Source organism: Salmo trutta, chromosome 1 (genome assembly GCF_901001165.1).
Source record: "Salmo trutta chromosome 1, fSalTru1.1, whole genome shotgun sequence".
Taxonomy (NCBI): domain Eukaryota; kingdom Metazoa; phylum Chordata; class Actinopteri; order Salmoniformes; family Salmonidae; genus Salmo; species Salmo trutta.
This window is the reverse complement of record NC_042957.1, coordinates 48,675,974-48,694,346: the sequence shown is the minus strand read 5'-3', so window position 1 is coordinate 48,694,346 and position 18,373 is coordinate 48,675,974. Positions and strand designations below refer to the sequence as shown.

Genomic DNA, 18,373 nt, shown 5'->3' with positions numbered 1-18,373 from the left:
AAGCAAAAACACACTTGAAAGATTCTGGACTGTAGTATAGAAACTAGGGGAAATCTTGGCACAGTCCGTTACTGGCTCCTTTGAATTGATGTATCCAAGTAGACACACGGTGCTGTGAAGTGAAGTACTGCGATCATCTTCATAGACTGGTTTATTTATTTGTTTATTTGGATCCCCATTAGCTTTTGCAGAGACAACAGCTATTCTTCCAGGGGGTCCACAAAAAACACAGAACATGACAAGTAACAAAACACTGATACACTGATAGAATAGGACAGTCACACACATTTCTAACACAAAGACACACAAACAATACAACAGAGTGTGTTTGTGTGTGCGTGTTTGTTTTCGTTTGTGTGTCCCCTCACAGTCCCTGCCGTTCCATGAGATGTTGTTTAATCCGTTTTTTAAAGGTAATTTTGTTGTTTGCGTGAGTAATCGGAGATGGAAGGGAGTTCCATGCGATCATGGTGCTGTATAATAATGTACGTTGCCGTGAATTCCTTTTGGACTTGGGGACTGTGAAGAGACCCCTGGTGTTATGTCTTGTGGGGTATGTATGGGTGTCTGAGCTGAACGTTATTTGATTATGCAGACAATCAGGAATTTTCATCACAGTACTATTTCTCATAAAAACTAGAAGAGAAGCAGTTCATCTCTCGTCAACCCTCAACCAGGAAAGACTGGAATGCATGTTGTTCATGTTAGTTCTGTATGTGTAATTAATGGAGAAGTTTTATTTTTTACAACCAAATCTCTATTTTTGATGTAAAATGACATGTTATAGAAGGGAACAGATTATTTGTGATTTCAAATGTTTTTGTTTTGTATAATGTTACAGATAAAGTATGGAATGACACAATTTCATGTGTACCACATCTAACAACCTGTATCACTATACTGAGTGTTGCCGTTTGTAAAAGGACGTATTTGGGGGTTTTTGGAACCTTTGTTCATGTTTTTTTTCGGTGCCCCCATACTACACAACAAGGATGAGGAAGTGATTTGGTGTTTGGGGTAAGTTTCTCAAAAACATGTGAAATCCCACGAAAGGTGTCTGGACTGTTCTATAGCATTTTACATCAAAATGTTTGATTTGGTTGCAAAAAATGAAATGTATATTTTAAGGGCAAGGCGCACTGCTCTGTTTTGTGCCAGCTGCAGCTTTGCTAGGTCTTTCTTTGCTGCATTTGATCATATTACCAGACAGTAATTAAGATAAGACATGACCAGAGCCTGAACAACTAGTACAGTTGATTTTTGTTAATAACAGACATACCCCTCCCCATCTTCACAATAACTTGTCAATATGACTTGACCATGATAATTGACCATCTAATGTTATATCTAGGAGTTTAGCTTCCTCAACTTGCTCAATGGTCACTGCCTTTATACACAACTCCAGTTGAGGTTTAAGTCTTAGAGAATTTTTTGAACCAAATACAATACTTTTAGTTTTAGATGTATTTAAGACCAGTTTATTACTAATCACCCATTCTGACACTGTTACTCCTTATTTAGAATTTCAGTGAGCTCACTGGCTTTGGGTGCTGATATGTTGAGTGTGGAATCATCCACAGACATAGTCATTCTAGCTTTGTATAAGACCAGCGGCAAATCATTTGAAAAAATAGAGAAGAGTAATGGCCCAAGGCAACTGTCCTGAGGGACACCACACTGTATATATCTGATGTTAGAGAAGCTTCCATTGAAGAACACTCTCTGGGTTCAATTGGATAAATAACTCTCCAACCATGTGATGGCAAGTGATATAAAGCCATAGCAAGTGAGTTTCTTCAATAACAATTTATGATCAATTACATCAGACTGCACTGAAATCTAACAATAAAGCTCCAACTATCATTTTATTATCCATTTATTTTAACCAATCATCTGTTATCTGAGTCAGTACAGTACAAGTTGAATTTCATTGTATTTGGTCAAACACAATATTCCCCATCAGTTTATTAAGAACAGGCAGCAAACTGATTGGGCGGCTGTTAGAGCCAGCAAAGGGTGCTTTACTGTTTTTAGGCAGTGGAATTACTTTTTGTTTCCTTTCACGCCTGTGGAGACACACTCCTTTAGGCTTTGGTTCAAGATAAAGAAAATGGGGGTGGAAATACAGTCTGCTACTATTCTCAATAGTGTCCCATCAAGGTTGTCTATACCTGGAGGTTATTGATGGATAACAATCGTTCTTGCCCATGATATCATTTAAGGTACTCCAGAGTCTTTTTCCATTGTGTTTTATGTAATTTATCTTGGTTTGGTAATATAATTTCTTCTTCTTTTTGTTAAGTTTAAGTCACCAAATTTCTCAATTGACAGTATGTCAACCAATCAGTTGAGCAGCCTGACTTGTTTGCCACTACTTTTGCATAATTTATTTGAACCATACACTTTTTAAATTCCTTGTTAAGCCAGAGGGTGTCACGTCCTGACCAGTAAAAGAGGTTATTTGTTATTGTAGTTTGGTCAGGACGTGGCAGGGGTGTGTTTGTTTTGTGTTGTCGGGGTTTTTGGGGATTGTTCGATGTTTTGTATTTCTATGTTCGTATTTCTAGTTGTTCTATTTCTATGTTAGTTTTGGGAACGACCTCCAATTAGAAGCAGCTGGTTGTCGTTGCTTCTAATTGGAGGCCATATTTATATGGGTTTATTTTCTCTTGTGTTTGTGGGTGGTTGTTTCTCCATATAGTCATTTGTACCTTACAGGACTGTCGTTTGTGTTCTTGTTTTGTTTAGTGTTCACGTTTAAATAAAAATATAAGTATGGACACTTACCACGCTGCGTATTGGTCCTATATTTCCTACTCCTCATCTGAAGATGAAGCTTATGACAGAACCACCCACCAAAAGAGGACCAAGCAGCGGAGGAAGGAGCAGCAGAGGAGCTATGTAGAGTCGTGGACATGGGAGGAAATATTGGCTAGAGAGGGACCATGGAAGAAGGCTGTAGAAAACCGGGAATGTTATGTGGGAACACGGCTGGCAAGGAAGCCTAAGAGGCAGCCCCCCAAAAATTGTTTTGGGGCGGCACATGGGGAGTTGGAGCAAGTCAGGCAATAGGCCTGAACCAACTCCTCGTTCTTATTACGGGGAGCGACAGATCGAGAAAGCACCGAGCTATGCGGAGATGCGCACTGTATTGCCCAGACGCGTTCAAAGGCCGGTGTGATCGGTAGAAGCTCCTCAGTATGGCCAGGCTATATTGAGCACTCAGCCAGAAGGGGTTGTGCCCTCTAGACCTCCAGTGCGTAGTCAAGGCCCAGTGTATCCAGTTCCTGCTCCTCGCACTAGCCTTGTGGTGCGTGTCACTAGTCTGGCGTCTCCAAAGCCAGTTCCACGCACCAGGCCTCAATTGCGTCAGCCCAGTCCAGTACATCCTGTTCCTGCTCCTCGCACTAGCCTTGAGGTGCGTGTCATTAGTCTGGCCCCTCCAAAGCCAGCCCCACGCACCAGGCCTTTAGTGCGCCTGCCCAGTTCGGCGCCGCCAGAGTCGCGCCTCCAGCCCGAGGCCGCCAGAGTCGCGCCTCCAGCCCGAGGCCGCCAGAGTCGCGCCTCCACCCGAGACCGCCAGAGTCGCGACTCAGCCCGAGGCCGCCAGAGTCGCGACTCAGCCCGAGGCCGCCAGAGTCGCGCCTTCAGCCCGAGGTCTCCAGAGATGCGCTACAGCCCTGAGCCTTCAGCGGGGGTGGACAGGTTAGGTTGGGGACTAGGGCCAGAACCTGAGCCACCTCCGTAGGGGGGAGGATTGGGGAAGGGGGGGTGTTTGCACAGGAACCGTTGGTGACGGTGGCCACCCTCCCTTCCCTCCCTTTATTTTGGGGTTATTGTGTTGTTAGGTTTTTTTTGTTTCAGGTGCATCCAGGGTCTGCACCTTTGGGGGGGGGGGTACTGTCATGTCCTGACCAGTAAAAGAGGTTATTTGTTATTGTAGTTTGGTCAGTGACGTGGCAGGGGTGTGTTTGTTTTGTGTTGTCGGGGTTTTTGGGGATTGTTCGATGTTTTGTATTTCTATGTTCGTATTTCTAGTTGTTCTATTTCTATGTTAGTTTTGGGAACGACCTCCAATTAGAAGCAGCTGGTTGTCGTTGCTTCTAATTGGAGGCCATATTTATATGGGTTTATTTTCTCTTGTGTTTGTGGGTGGTTGTTTCTCCGTATAGTCATTTCTACCTTACAGGACTGTCGTTCGTTTTCTTGTTTTGTTTAGTGTTCACGTTTGAATAAAAATATAAGTATGGACACTTATCACGCTGCGTATTGGTTCGATATTTCTTACTCCTCATCTGAAGACGAAGCTTATGACAGAGGGCCCTAACAGTTATCGCAGTTCATTTCTTAACAGGTGCATGCTTGTCAGCAATTGGCATGAATACTTTTACAAATACTTCCATTGCTGGATCTGGATTCATTTCCTCATACACATCTTCAAAAACAGAGTCCTGAGAACATTTGGTATGATCTCTTATAAATTACATGGATTCCAAAGTTCTTGTATTTATTTTCGGTAATACCAATTACCCCACTGAAGACTTTCTTTAAAAAAGTATACTTAGTCATAATAGACTTTGTATGGGCAAAAAAAAAATCATAGTATAAAAAGGAGCATCTTAGTCTGAGGAGGGGTTTAACCTTCCAGACTGGGAATTGTATTAACTCGCTACCCAGGTTTTTACTTGCGACATACAGTACAGTTAAATGGACTAAAGAGAACAATGGGTGTATATTGAAGATACGCATGCTCATCCCCTGAATATTTTATGTCTGTTTTCAAAGGTTAAAGCTAAAAACATTAACTTCATAGTTAAGAACACTATAACAATATGGAAGAAAATTAACCAATATCACTCCCTAAAAACACAACCCTATTGAACAATCCTTGGATAGCTTTTCAGAATTCACAGATACATTCTTCCACATTAAAAACTAAAGGCATAGAAACCGTAAATTACTTTTTAACAGGAAATACATTTATTTCCATGATAGAATTAAAAAGCACTTTTGGACTGAACAATGTAGATTTTCAAATGAAATCCTTTGGGCATCAGAGCAACCTTGAGGGAATCTTATTTAAATCAGAAAAGGATGTTCATATGATAGGTAAGATATACAAAACCTTGCAGAGAGCATATCCAATTGACAATCTCTTAGAAGAAAATATAAACTATTGGAACCAAGACTTAAAATGAACTGATGTTGGCACAAGATGGAGGGACTATTGGAGCATAACTAACTAAATTACAGTTAACGAAAATGTATGTTTAATCCAGTATAAACAAACGTATTATGGAAGATACCTTTTTTTTTTTTTTTTTTTTTTTTACAACACAACGGCAGAGTCATGTCTTAAGTGTAAAACTAACAATGACTCAATAATCCATGCTCTCTGGGAATGCTATAAAGTCTAAAAGTTATGGGCGAGATAAAAAGTTGTCTGTCAGAAGTATTGAGATACCCAACGGGCTGGACGATTCTCTTCTCATCACTCATCTTGAAAAAACGGATACAAAAAACTTGGAAATCAATCCGTCAATTAACATAATGGAAAAATCGCATTATTTATTATTGAAATATTGAAATAGAATGGGCGAGGAGAACAAATTGGTACAATTTAAGGCAAACAATCATTCAGGCACTAGGGAAGGGGTGTGAGCATGTGGGTCTGGGCAGATGAGATGTAGTCGTTGTTTGTGTGCGTCTGTAAGTTGTTCGTATGTGTATGTTTGTATTTGGTGTGAAAAATACTAAATAAAATGAACAAAAATGTATTATAAAAAATGTAATATCTAAATTACTTTAGGCCCAACCTTTGGCACTTTGGCTTTGTTATTGCCACAATGTTATGGTCACTGCAGCCAATGGGAACTGATACAGCGTTGCATCAAAGCTCTGCAGCATTAGTGAAGATATAATCAATACAAGTGGATGTCACAGATCCAACACTATTATGTGTGTAAAGTATTATCCAAAGCAACATTTAGAAAATGTCTTTGTATTTCCCCCTAGAGGGCTGTTGGAGATACAATACTGCGTGAATGAAGCTGTTATCTGCGTGTCATTTCCCAACCTATCAACATGCATCTCAGTGGTTCCTTCTTCATGTCTCTGGGGGTTTCTTATGCTCTGGTGCACATCAACACAAGACTGTTTAGCCTATTGCTGTGTATCCAGGTGTGACCCATGCAGTGTGTTTAGCATGGCAATCTATACACAGCAAATTGAACAAACACGAACCATCTGGATCCGAATCTGGCATGTTATATTAGTGTCTGTCTTGATTAATGAAACCTGTTTGAAAATTTGGTGAAAAAAAAGAGCTTTTTCCCGTAATTAGGGCGACGGAAAGAAAGTTCAGGCTATGTTGGGTGTTAAAATACACATATATGCATTGCATTCATTTACTTTGTGGCATCTATTATTTCAGAATAGTCTAGACATTGAATCAATATATATCTGCGGTAACACTTTATTTTAAGGTACACATATTAGCCACTTATTTGTAGTTTATAAGTATGTATATAATGATCTTATATGGCCTTTATCATATCATATTAGCCACTTATTAGGCCTTAATTTAGCTATGTAATATTCAAAGTCATGTATTACTGGCCAATCCTTAATAACATCATTATTAGCAATAATAAAGGCATATTAACATGTAATAAAGAGCAAGTAACACGAGAAACAGACTCTTAATGAGCTGTCTCAATGTGGGACTGGTAAGGGGATTGTACCTCAATATGTGTTCCCTATTATAAACAGACTCTTAATGAGCTGTCTCAATGTGGGACTGGTAAGGGGATTGTACCTCAATATGTGTTCCCTATTATAAGTGTGACCATATTTTTACTTGCAGAATTGTTTTCTCCATAAATGACCTCATTGGACAGAAAGGGGCACACCTCCCTTCATATATGCCATACAGCCAACATTCAAGTCATTTGATGTATAAAAAAAAAAATGAGCAACTAAACTTCAATATATACTTCCATATATGGATGTTGACTGTATGGCATGATATAATGTGAATCGCAAAAGGGGGCGCACCTCCCCACACACATGAGCAAACCCATAATAATGTTTGCCTGAAACTAATTGTTTACATCAATTGTTAATTGTTAAAATCAGACTTGAATGTTTGTTATTTGACATATATCAATCAATTTATTATGTCATCAAACTACACAACTCCTCAGTTTCAGAATGTTGACTAGAATGTTGGCTGTATGGCATATATGAAGGGAGGTGTGCCCCTTTCTGTCCAATAAGGTCATTTATGGATAGTTATAATAGGGAACACATATTGAGGTACAATCCCCTTACCAGTCCCACATTAAGACAGCTCATTAAGAGTCTGTTTCTTGTTTAACTTGCTCTTTATTAAATGTTAATATGCCTTTATTATTGATAACAAGGATGTTATTAAGGATTGTCCAGTAATACATGACTTATAACGTTTGAATAAGAAAATACTTAATTAAGGCCTTATATATGGCTAATAAGACCTAATTAAGACCTTTACGCTACTTATACACACACTTATAAACTACAAATGAGTTGCTAATATGTGTACCTTAAAATAAAGTGTTACCATATTGGTATATCTGTCTCATCAGCTAAACAGTCTACTTAACACTCTGGCGCTAAAATAAAGCCAGAGAATATCTTTGGGCTAGGTTTAGGTTTTTAAGCACTGAGACTGAGGGGCCGCTGTTCGTCTCTGTATGTCTTCAGGAACAGAGAGTCTCTGTCTAGAGTAGACGGAGGTGTCTGGGGTAGGGAAAGGCGAGCTGCCCTAGGCCCTTGGTATCGATTCCACCATGTGCGTGCGTGTGTCTGTCTGTGTGCGTGCATTCATGCATGTGCCTGCGTGTGTGTAACCCGTTCCCACTCTGACAGACCCGGGATGTAGTCTATGACCCCCCAATCTATAATCAGCTGGACGGGTAGCAGAGGCGGCCCTTTGGCCTTGATTTGCTGTGTAATTGGACATCGGATTTGACATTCTGCCGAGTGGAACATTAGAAGCAGTCTAATTAGGTGCGGTAGGACTATTAAATGAAGATTTGCCCATGTTGTTAAGAAATACCACACGCATTGGAAATGTCAAGATGACACCCGGCTGTCATTGCCAACCAACGGAAGAAAATCTATAATTTATCGTAAAAGTTTCCCAATGGAAAGCAAACACAATCCCCATACTACTATTTCTCTCCAACGCCATCTCTTCTTCAGCCTCTCTGCGGTTGTAACGCTGGGACGTCGTGGCTGTGGAGTCAGGCGCGGGAAACAGAAGCGTTTAGTCCAGTGCTTTTTATTACGCACCACCAAAAGAGTATTCGCCCAACACAACAGGGCGTATCAAAATACAAAGGCCCAAAAAACACGATCCACTACACAACACACAGTGTAAATGAATGAAACAAGCCCGCACACAGAACAGGTGGGGAGACGGGCTTAAATAGCTCAGCTAATGACCTAACTGAAACAGGTGCAACAAATAAAGGCATAACCAACAGAAAAGCAAAAAAAGGGAACGGTGGCAGCTAGTAGGCCGGTGACGACGACTGCCGAGCACCGCCCGAACAGGGAGAGGAGTCACCCTCGGCAGGAGTCGTGACAGCGGTCTTGTCCCTTTAAACAGCAGAGCAGCAGCCAGACCTCGGCTAGGACTTCATCTCCGTTGTCATCTCAGATTGAATAGTTTATGAATAAGTGCTGTAACATCCCCATACATTGAAAGACAGGAGTGTATGGTCTAAAATAGCCTCTGGGTTTCAATCTGGAGATGACCGACTCCTGCATGACATTTGGTGTTGACTCACAAGGCTCCTTCATTATAATGAGAGCACATACGGGGGACGGGAAAGCGCCCATGGGCCTGTTCTTATGTAAACATCTCTCTCTAAGCCCTGACATCTCGCCATCACCCAATTCAATCCACTCGGATAACCCCCAACCCTCTCTCTCACAGCACAGGGAACCCTCTTGTCAATGGCTCCAAAGTGACTCACACTCAGACGGCTAAGTTACTGTATGTGCTTGACAAGGTGGCTCTCCCCTCTAAACATGAATATGGGAGATATCAACAGTGAGATATCAACAATCCATCCAGCCAGAAATGATGAATAGGGCACTTCATGAAAAATGCATGCGGCAGCAAAACGTCTGAACCTCTCCTTCAAGACTATTAGCACTTTCTGCCTAAGCTTTGCCTCGTTAGGGAGGCTTCTCACACAGCAAAACGCTCCTCTCAATACCGCACAATACTTTGTGGTGTATTTCAAACAATAACTGTTTTTTAAAATTCATAACTAATTCATAACTAAAATAACTTGCCTTATGTTGTGCAAGGGTTCAACGTGTCACCAGATTCTACCCTAAAAACACTGTGTTACCAAGATGCAGGGACTGAGTGGTGAATGAGATTGAGTAGTGTTGAAAGTTGAGCATTTCTCACAGTATTTGACTGACAAGAGTGAGTCACCAACAGGCAAGAGTGGCTGGGACACACACAGGCCAGAGTTGACGCTTCCCTCTCTACCTCTCTGTTTCTCCTCTCCTCCTCCTCCCCTTTCCCGGTGATAAGTCTGTGTCAATACATCAGCATCATCAACAAGCCAGAGGATTGTACAGCCCCATCGTTATCACTGTTGCCCCATCCATCGCCTCTGTGTTTTGTTGTGTCATTATCCTCCCGAGTGGTCGTTGTTTCTAACCGATAGGACACAGAACTGTAATACATAATGCATTTCCGTGATGACAGGCTTTGACTTGACACCCAGTGGGAGGGACACTTGGCATTATATAAACAATTGTATAAACTGTGGAGAGGTGCATGCGATGAAAGGAATTCACGTTACAAGGAAAAAAGGCCCTGAAGGTACAAACAGAACAGATGCGGTGATTAATGCACAAAGCCTTTCTCTCCTTCTCCTTGACAGATGGTGGCTCTCCCGTTCCATTTCCTTCTCTCAACAACTTATCATGTATTTAATCTGGTTTCTACCACAAATACACCAATAACACAAAAGAGGAATGGAAGTTTTTGACACCATGACAACCTTGCTCAGAACAACACCTGACACCAAAAGTCTGTTGCGCAATGGTCTTTTGAGGAGGGAGATTTGTGTTTGTGTCACAACTTCCACCGAAGTTGGTGCCTCTCCTTGTTCGGGCGGCGTTCGGCGGTCGACGTCACCGGCTTTCTAGCCATCGCCGATCGATTTCTCATATTCCATTGGTTTTGTCTTGTTCCATTACACACCTGGTTTTCATTCCATAATTACTGCATGTATATAGTCCTCTGTTCCCCTCCATGTCTTTGTGTGAAATTGTTTGTTTGCGATGTGGATTATTGTCGGGCGCTTTACTTTTGCCATGTTCCGTGTTTTTGGCACGTTATTGTTTTTATGTGCTGTATTTTGCGGAACGGAATTAAAGTGCACCTGTTCACTACACTGTGCTCTCCTGCACCAGACTTCGCCTCCCGTACACACCCTTGACAGTATGTGTGTGTGTGTGTCTTTGAGCACTTGCAAATGAGTGTGTGTGTGTGTGTGTGTGTGTGTGTGTGTGTGTGTGTGTGTGTGTGTGTGTGTGTGTGTGTGTGTGTGTGCGAGCGAGCGTGCTAGTTTATCTGTGTGTGCGTGAGTGTGTGTTGGTGGTGTGGGTTAGGAGATGTGACAGGGTTGTGACAAGGTGGTTAAGCTGCCATCAGGCATGCGGCTCACAGTTGGGTGTTCAAACCCAATTAGGTGGCGGTACACTTGGATTTAGAAAGAGGCGAGCGAAGTTTAAAGAATGGAAGCTTAACGTTGAGTCAACAAGTCCCTGCCAGAGAAACGTCAGAAGCTGTCCTCCATCCAGACATGTCCTTGTCACTCCAACTGGAGAGAACAGATAGATCAGTGTCCAAGAGTGTCCAAGAAAGGGACTGTTACTGACACCAGCAAACAGCTAGGCCAACAAGGTCCTATTCCAGTACAATATTTCAATGGGTTGTTTGGATCTTTTGTATTGGCAATCAAGACAACAACACAGCGCCAGGCATTTCAGCTGTTAGCTATAGGATCATGAAAAATGCCATCGCAACTCAACATGATTCCCAACTCCGTTGGACTAATCAGCTTTAGCAGAGGACAGTGAATATGCAAAAAGCTGTCGTCCCTTCATCTCAGAGACCTATTATAGGTACGAGTGCTGTCATTATTGATAAACTCCACATTCATATTCAAATGTTTTCAGAATGCGAGCAGAGCCAAGTGGAGTGGTATTCACTGTGGAGGGTGGGGGCATTATATATTAAGCTGAAGCAGCCCAGCCTCAGCCATCAGCTCCCATCTCTCTCTAGTGTTCCAGTACCACGCAGAGCATTATTCAATCAGAGACATCACAGCGACAATGTGACGGATGCTAACATGCTTCAGCAGCCACGGCAGGGGGAGACGAGACAACGTCAGACGACTCTGGAGCCATTTGCATTCGCTGCAGTAGGCTAGGCTAGGCTGGCCTGGGCGCTTATGCTTTGATTTGTTGTTTCAAAAGTTCCACGTCGTATTCTATTTTGAGGCCACGCTCTGCCAGTCGCCGTTTTGTTTTCCCTTTCCATCTCGCTGATTCTTTTGCTCCCTCCCTCTTTCTCTCTCGGTCTCTCTCGCATTCCAAAGTCTAACCTATGGCTTGCGCTTCCAGCTTGTGAGTTGTTCCGAGTACAGTGTGAGGGTAAATGTTGTGGCTTCTCTGTCATTGTGTACATCCGCGAATGAGTGAAAGAAATAAAGAATGAACATTGAATTGAGCAATGGAATGACAGCTTCAATCTCAATAATTGAATATGACCACAGCGGGGTCAGATTCTTTGTGATCAATTGTTGCTGAGAACAAATACATCGGATTTCTAATAGCTTAAGGATAGTCCTTGGCAAGTTGACTTCCTTGACTTTCTAACACAAGGAGCTGAAGCGAGTCATATCACACACCTCTGACATCAGAGGTCCCAGAGTTCAATCTGAATGCAATAAGAGAAATATTTGAAGAAGTTTCATCAAAATCCCCATAGGCAGATCCAACCAAGTCCCTATCCGCCGCCCCCATCCGGCAAAAAGCAGCAACCTTCTAATAAGAACGTGTTGACTTTGTGTGCTCAGGGCGAATCATCTCATATTAATATGCAGTGGACGACTGCTGCTACGGATCAGGAGAGAGAGCTTTGTTTGCACATTGATATGAGCCTTGCGAGATTTAATCAGGAAGGTAAACAATGAAAAAAAAAGACTCATAGATGCCTATAGTACAACGTGCCATATATAAACCTACACCTTTAAGGCTGGCTTCAGCATAACTGTTTGGCATAGTCTTTCATAGCATTACCCTAAGTACTTCACCTTGAAAGTACTCTCCGATATGGCAAAGATCTCCATGCAAGCTGGAAGGTCTTAGCTACAGACAACTGTTGCGGAACATTCCTCTTATTCTGGCTGAGAATAATCTAAAGGACGTCTGGCATGATGTGTCTCAACAGCCACAATTACTTTCTTCCTCTGTTGTGAGAAGAGTGGAACAGACGAGAGGGAGATAAACTAAGGAGAAGACTTCATGAAATCACTGAGATTTCTCAGATTCTCATTATCGTGACTCTCTGAGGGTCAGCAGGGTGCTTCATACCCAACTGTCAAAGAAGTAGGCCGATTCCAAAAGACTGGCAAGGCTTCCAAGATGCTCGAATGTGATAAAAGCGATGAGGCCCTGATGTCAGTAGATAAAATGCTGCTCCATGTGAAATATTGCATTATCGTATTGTCTCCATGGTGAAGAAGTGAAGCTTTTCCGTCTGTCACAAGACCTGCTAAAGAGAAGGGATGACAGGCACATGAGGTGTTAGCAGTGGATGTGTGCCCTATCAATGTTGAAAATGATCTTGCAGTGGGCATTCTTCTAAAAATCCAATCACATTTTATTGGTCACATGCGCCAAATATAACAGGTGTATACTTTACCGTGAAATGCTTACTTACAAGCCCATTCAGAGTTATGTAGAGTTAAAAAGTAAGACAAATATTTTCTGAATAAAAAAAGGAAATAGTAACACAATAAAATAACAATAACGAGGCTATATACAAGGAGTACCAGTACCGAGTCAATGGACAGGGTAACGAGGCAGTTGAGGTAATTGAGGTAGTTGAGTTCTTCTCACTCTTCTTCACATGCCCTTTCCGTTTCTCTCTCACTCAGTTCTAGTCTTTCATAGTTTCTAAAGACTTTCATAGACCTCCATTGGAAGACTGGACAAAAGTTTCCCCAGCTTTAAAGGAGAAAAAATATGACCATGTTTTTTCATATTGGTTGATTTCTTAAAGCCTTTAGAGGACTCAATATCCTTCCTCTGACAGATGTCGTGATGCCCGCGATGATGGGATGTTTTCAGTAAATGTTGTGATTTATTGATCATTCATTGTCACTCACATCATAGCTTAGCTTAGATAGGTTTTTAAACACAGTGTGTCAAATCAATACATGTATCTCTCAAAACACTTTGTTCAGCACTGACTAGGGACTGACTCAAACTCTGTTATTTGATTTAATTGAATAGACGGCTTCAATGTCCCTGCCTGTTGCTTGTAGTGACTCACAACCTATCACAGCTAATGGGCATGAGTTTAATTAGCTTTCATTGAATTAGCTTTCATTGAATTAGCTTTCATTGAATTAGCTTTCATTGAATTAGCTTTCACTGCATTTTCACAATGTGCATATTATGTTTCTCCAATTAAAAAGGCAGTCATGTTGTCAGATAATTTAAGTTTTTTGATGAATTTATCTTTATATAGACTACCTTCTAGTAAAACATTTAAAGATTGACATTACAGGGCATACTACATATGGTTAACTATCTGCTCTGATGACTTGGAAAGATAAAACATAAAGATATTTTATCTGACACTTTTTCCCCGTATTGGTCCCCCATGGAATCAAACCCACAACCCTGGTGTTGCAAGCACCATGCTCTACCAACTGAGCCACACAGGACCCTCATTATTACAGCAGTAGTAGAGGGAGGGAAGTGAAATACATAGATTCATTAGACAGCAAGTCTCCCTCCCTGTCTCTCTCTACTCCACCCATCCCTCTGATCTCCCACTCTCCCCTAACCCTGGCACACAGACAATCACTGACAGGTCTACAGGGTTAAACCCCATCAGTGTGTTGTTGCAGGATGTCTGTGCCAGCCCCTTGGCCCTCAGATGTGTCAATAAATCCATTGTGTGTGGCCCCTGGTTAAACGGGCCAATTAATTGTCCCATCTTATCTCTGCCACCTGCTCAGCCAGGCTGCCGGGCGGCACACCAGATCTGGGACCCTGCCCATACTTTAGATTCAAGTCCAGAAGCTTTTTAGAGAAGAAATGCATGGGAAAAGAGTAGTTTGAGTGAGTTTATGACAGCTGTGTTCTTCATTGGACAGATTATAAAAGATTCTTAGCTACAGACAATATCAGGGTTTATGGCAACTAAATGTATATCTCAGATGCTTTGGTCTTCCAAAATGTATGGTGCTGATGCTATTTATTTAGGCCCTTTGTGTGCTTGTGTACTGGTGATGTCTCAGTGCAGTACAATACTGCTGCACTACAGTTTCTTATTGTAAAACTCTACATGAATGGTCAATGGTTAGCTTTTAAAAGTATTTATTTATGTCTCACGCACACACACACACACACACACACACACACACACAGTTATTACTGTCAGGGCACCCGTTTCTCACTACAGCCCACGCTGTTCTCCCAGGAAAGAGGATAACATTTCAGATGGAGCTTAATTAGCCAGGACCAGAGGTCAGGGAGATCCAGCTCCAAACGCTAAGACTGCCAAGCAGTCTGGCAATACCATACTCACCACATAGGCTATGGCCAACATAAATGCAATTGCTGTGGTAGTTTTACAGTAATTTATTAATTCAATCACACTTACAACATATCTTACTTTCACAGTATTTTCTCATTCACTAAAGAATAAGGATTTATTTTTCACTTTTTATAAGTTGATGTGAGGTGGGTGTCCTTGATGTATTTTACTGTAACTCCTCAGTAGTTCCCTCTACACTCTTAGAAAAAAGGGTAAGCCTTTTTGGCTTGAGGTAAAAGAGGGGGAACCAAATGGGTTCTACCTGGAACCAACAAAGGGTTCTCCTATGGGGACAGCCGAATTACCCTGTATCCCTTTCCTGCAGTCAAATTACCTAGTGGCCTCATGGGTGGAATGTTATTAATATTTTTCATAATTAATAAACATTACATAGAAAAATAACTGCTGAAAATCCGTTTTTTCTATATCAAAAGGTTTTGTTATATTTCAGTCTTCTGTGACGTATATAATGTGTAATATTGGGATACAAATTCAAAATGTAATACATTTCAACTCTATATCTGACATGGTACAGGTGTCTTCTTTTTGTAAGCCCATAACCATGTGTATGAGGTTTATACTTTTGTTTCAAAGTAGATTTGTTTAAGACTACCAGGAAACACTCCTTGTGACCCTGATTTCGCCCACTGCAGTAAAAGCTTTTAGGGTTCTAGATGGTACTTATCTTTTTCTAAGTGTATAATAGAGACAGGTCACCAGGAGAGTGAGACCCGTTGTTGGGTTTCTTAGAATGTCTACTCAGGTGGAGAACACTGAGCAGCGCTTTGAGCAGAGACAGTAACCATCTGACCCGACACCCCGGTCCACCGCCTTCAATTCATTTCCGAACGTTCAACGACGAACCAATGACAGCCTAATTCAAATCATGTTGTGGTGTGCGATGCACCAGAGGGCTACTGACCCGTCACTTGTACTTTTTGTCAACAAGGCAAATCAAAGCATGACAACAGAAATTACTTCCATTTCAGATGATCAAATGAGTGCAGTGTGTTTCTCTAACCCATACATCCTCTCTTTCCTCTCCTCTCTGTTCCAGGTGCGAGCTAGTGCCATCGCCCAGGACGCTGACCAGAACTATGACTACGCCTCCAACAGCGTCATCCTCCACCTAGACGCAGGCGACGAGGTCTACATCAAGCTGGACGGGGGCAAGGCTCACGGCGGCAACAACAACAAATACAGCACCTTCTCTGGGTTCATCCTCTACGCCGACTGAACCCACGCAGGTGGCCCGTCCAGAGAGAGAAAGACAAGAAAGTAAGAGATTGAGAGAAAGAGTTCTAATGAGGGAAGGAAGGGGTTAAAAGCCAGAACGCTTTCTAGTTTCCTGGTTCTCTCCATCGTCACACCAACCTCTGCTTATAAAACATATCAGCCCCAAATCAAGGTTCTCCAGCACAGCTCGGCCTGCCTGCCTGTCTGCCGTGCTGTGAGGGAGGGAGAACACGATGATAGGGGAGGGAGTAGTGGGGGGAGGGGGGGGGTGAAGCTTGGTAGAGAGAGGTGCCCTCCTCATCAGAATTCTAACCTGTCAGTTGCTCCTCGCTTTCTGAATATTTCTCCTCCTCAAACTGGAAAATAAACCAACTAACGCAAAGTGGATCCGGCCTCATCATCTTCTTTCCATAACAATTGACTGTATGGACTCGGTTGACTGAAATTGTCCTATCTTGTCGTTGTGTGCTTTTCCTTAGAATATCAGTATTTTACTTTTGTAAAAGATACTACTGCATCGTATATTTACACAAAAGAGAATATTAAAAATATGTTTGTCCCTTGTGTGAAAAAAAAAAAAACTTGATTTTGAGAGAACGGTTTGTGAGATGTTGATTGTGATTCCGAAGCCTTTAGTCGAGAAACGGTAATGAAGAGGTGTCATTATGGTTTCTAAAGATGATTCTGATAATGATTTCTTGCATTTGTCACCTGGCTATCACATGGTGTTTGTTTATGTGTGATGTCAGCTGTGGGAACACAGACCTGGTATGTGGCTGAATGTTATTCATGCAAGGCATGTTATACAGATACAACATTACATTTTCCCTCGTCCCATCTAAAGTATCCAGAGTCTCTATCCTTGCCCCTTGTCCCGTCTCTATACCCCGATCCTATTTGTCTATATCCGGGGCAAAGTGGGTTGAAAATAGACTCAAATGACTATTAGATGTTCTAGTTATGTATATATCCTTCACCACCGGAGTCGTTCAATGAAGCCACATACTCAGATTCTGAGGTAACCTATTTTATAAAACAACAGTGTCCATTACTTCAGCTTCGTCCTCGAGCACTCTGCTGTGGTGAAGTAAAAAATAAGAAGCAGAGCAAGGAGGGAGAGAGAGAGAGAGAGATGGAGAGAGAGAGGGGGGGGTGGGAAGTTTTTATGGCGAGGCAGATTTTCTGTTTCAGTGTCTCAGGCTTCACTGGGTGTCATTAGCTGCATATTCACTGATACATACAAGCATTATGGTAATATTTACTCAACATGGCGGACTGACAGCTTGCTTTAGAATAAAATTGATTGGGTGAGTGAGTGACTTGGCTTCTTAGCATTGTGTGCGTGTGTGTGTGTGTGGGAGTGTGTGCATGTGTGTGTGTGCGTGCGTGCGTGCATGCGTGTGTGCGTGCGTGCGTGCGTGCATGTGTGTGTGCGTGAATGTGTGTGTTGGTGTATTTGAATCAGAGCATGCGCCGTGCCATTGCTACATTGTTGTTTTTCTGTTATTCTGTGCTACAGCCAATGACAGATATTTTACTCAGCAGACAATGAGATTGCATTATGTAGGGAGGGGAGCCTCTGTAGAGATGATGAGAAGAACAAACAGCTTGTAAATGAAATCTATCCTAAGTTTGTCTATCTAATTTTATCTTTTTGAATTGTTGAATACATTTAAATAATAAATGGGATTTTTGGAGTCACTTGTCTCAAGATAATTATTTTACCCCAAATACTCTTATTGTGTTGAACTATTTAGAGTGCAGACAGCATGGTTGTGAAGCCGGTTGGATGTACTGCCAAATTCTCTAAAACAATGATGGAGGCGACTTATAGTAGAGAAATGGTCATTAAATTATCTGGCAACAGCTCTGGTGGACATTTCTGCAGTCAGCATTCCATTTGCACACTCCCTCAAAACTTGAGACATCTGTAGCATTGTGTTCTATGACAAAACTGCACATTTTAGAGTTTTATTGTCACCTGCAGGTGCACCTGTGTAATGATAATGCTGTTTAATCAGCTTCTTGATATGCCACATGTGTCAGATGGATGGATTATCTTGGCAAGGGAGAAATGCTCACTAACAGGGATGTAAACAAATTTGTGCACAACATTTGAGAGAAATAAGCTTTTTGTGTGAATGGAACATTTCTGGGATATTTTATTTCAGCTCATGAAACATGGGACCAACACTTTACATGTTGCGTTTATATTTTTGTTCA

The 18,373-nt window shown here is 41.8% G+C and overlaps 1 protein-coding gene across 2 annotated transcripts in view; it reads left to right on the top strand.

Moving 5' to 3' along the window:
• The window catches only part of LOC115198136 (C1q-related factor), a 49,043-nt gene extending 31,192 nt beyond the window's left edge, over positions 1-17,851 (top strand). The window contains exon 3 of one of the 2 annotated variants that reach the window (XR_003879181.1): positions 15,972-16,055. Coding sequence is in view for 1 of the 2 variants with exons in the window: in XM_029759851.1 (XP_029615711.1) it covers positions 15,972-16,151 (180 nt within the window). In the remaining variant the exon portion in view is untranslated. Of the gene's footprint in view, positions 1-15,971 lie in introns of both variants that reach the window. The other variant, XM_029759851.1, reaches the window with a different exon arrangement.
• Positions 17,852-18,373: the final 522 nt, after the last annotated feature.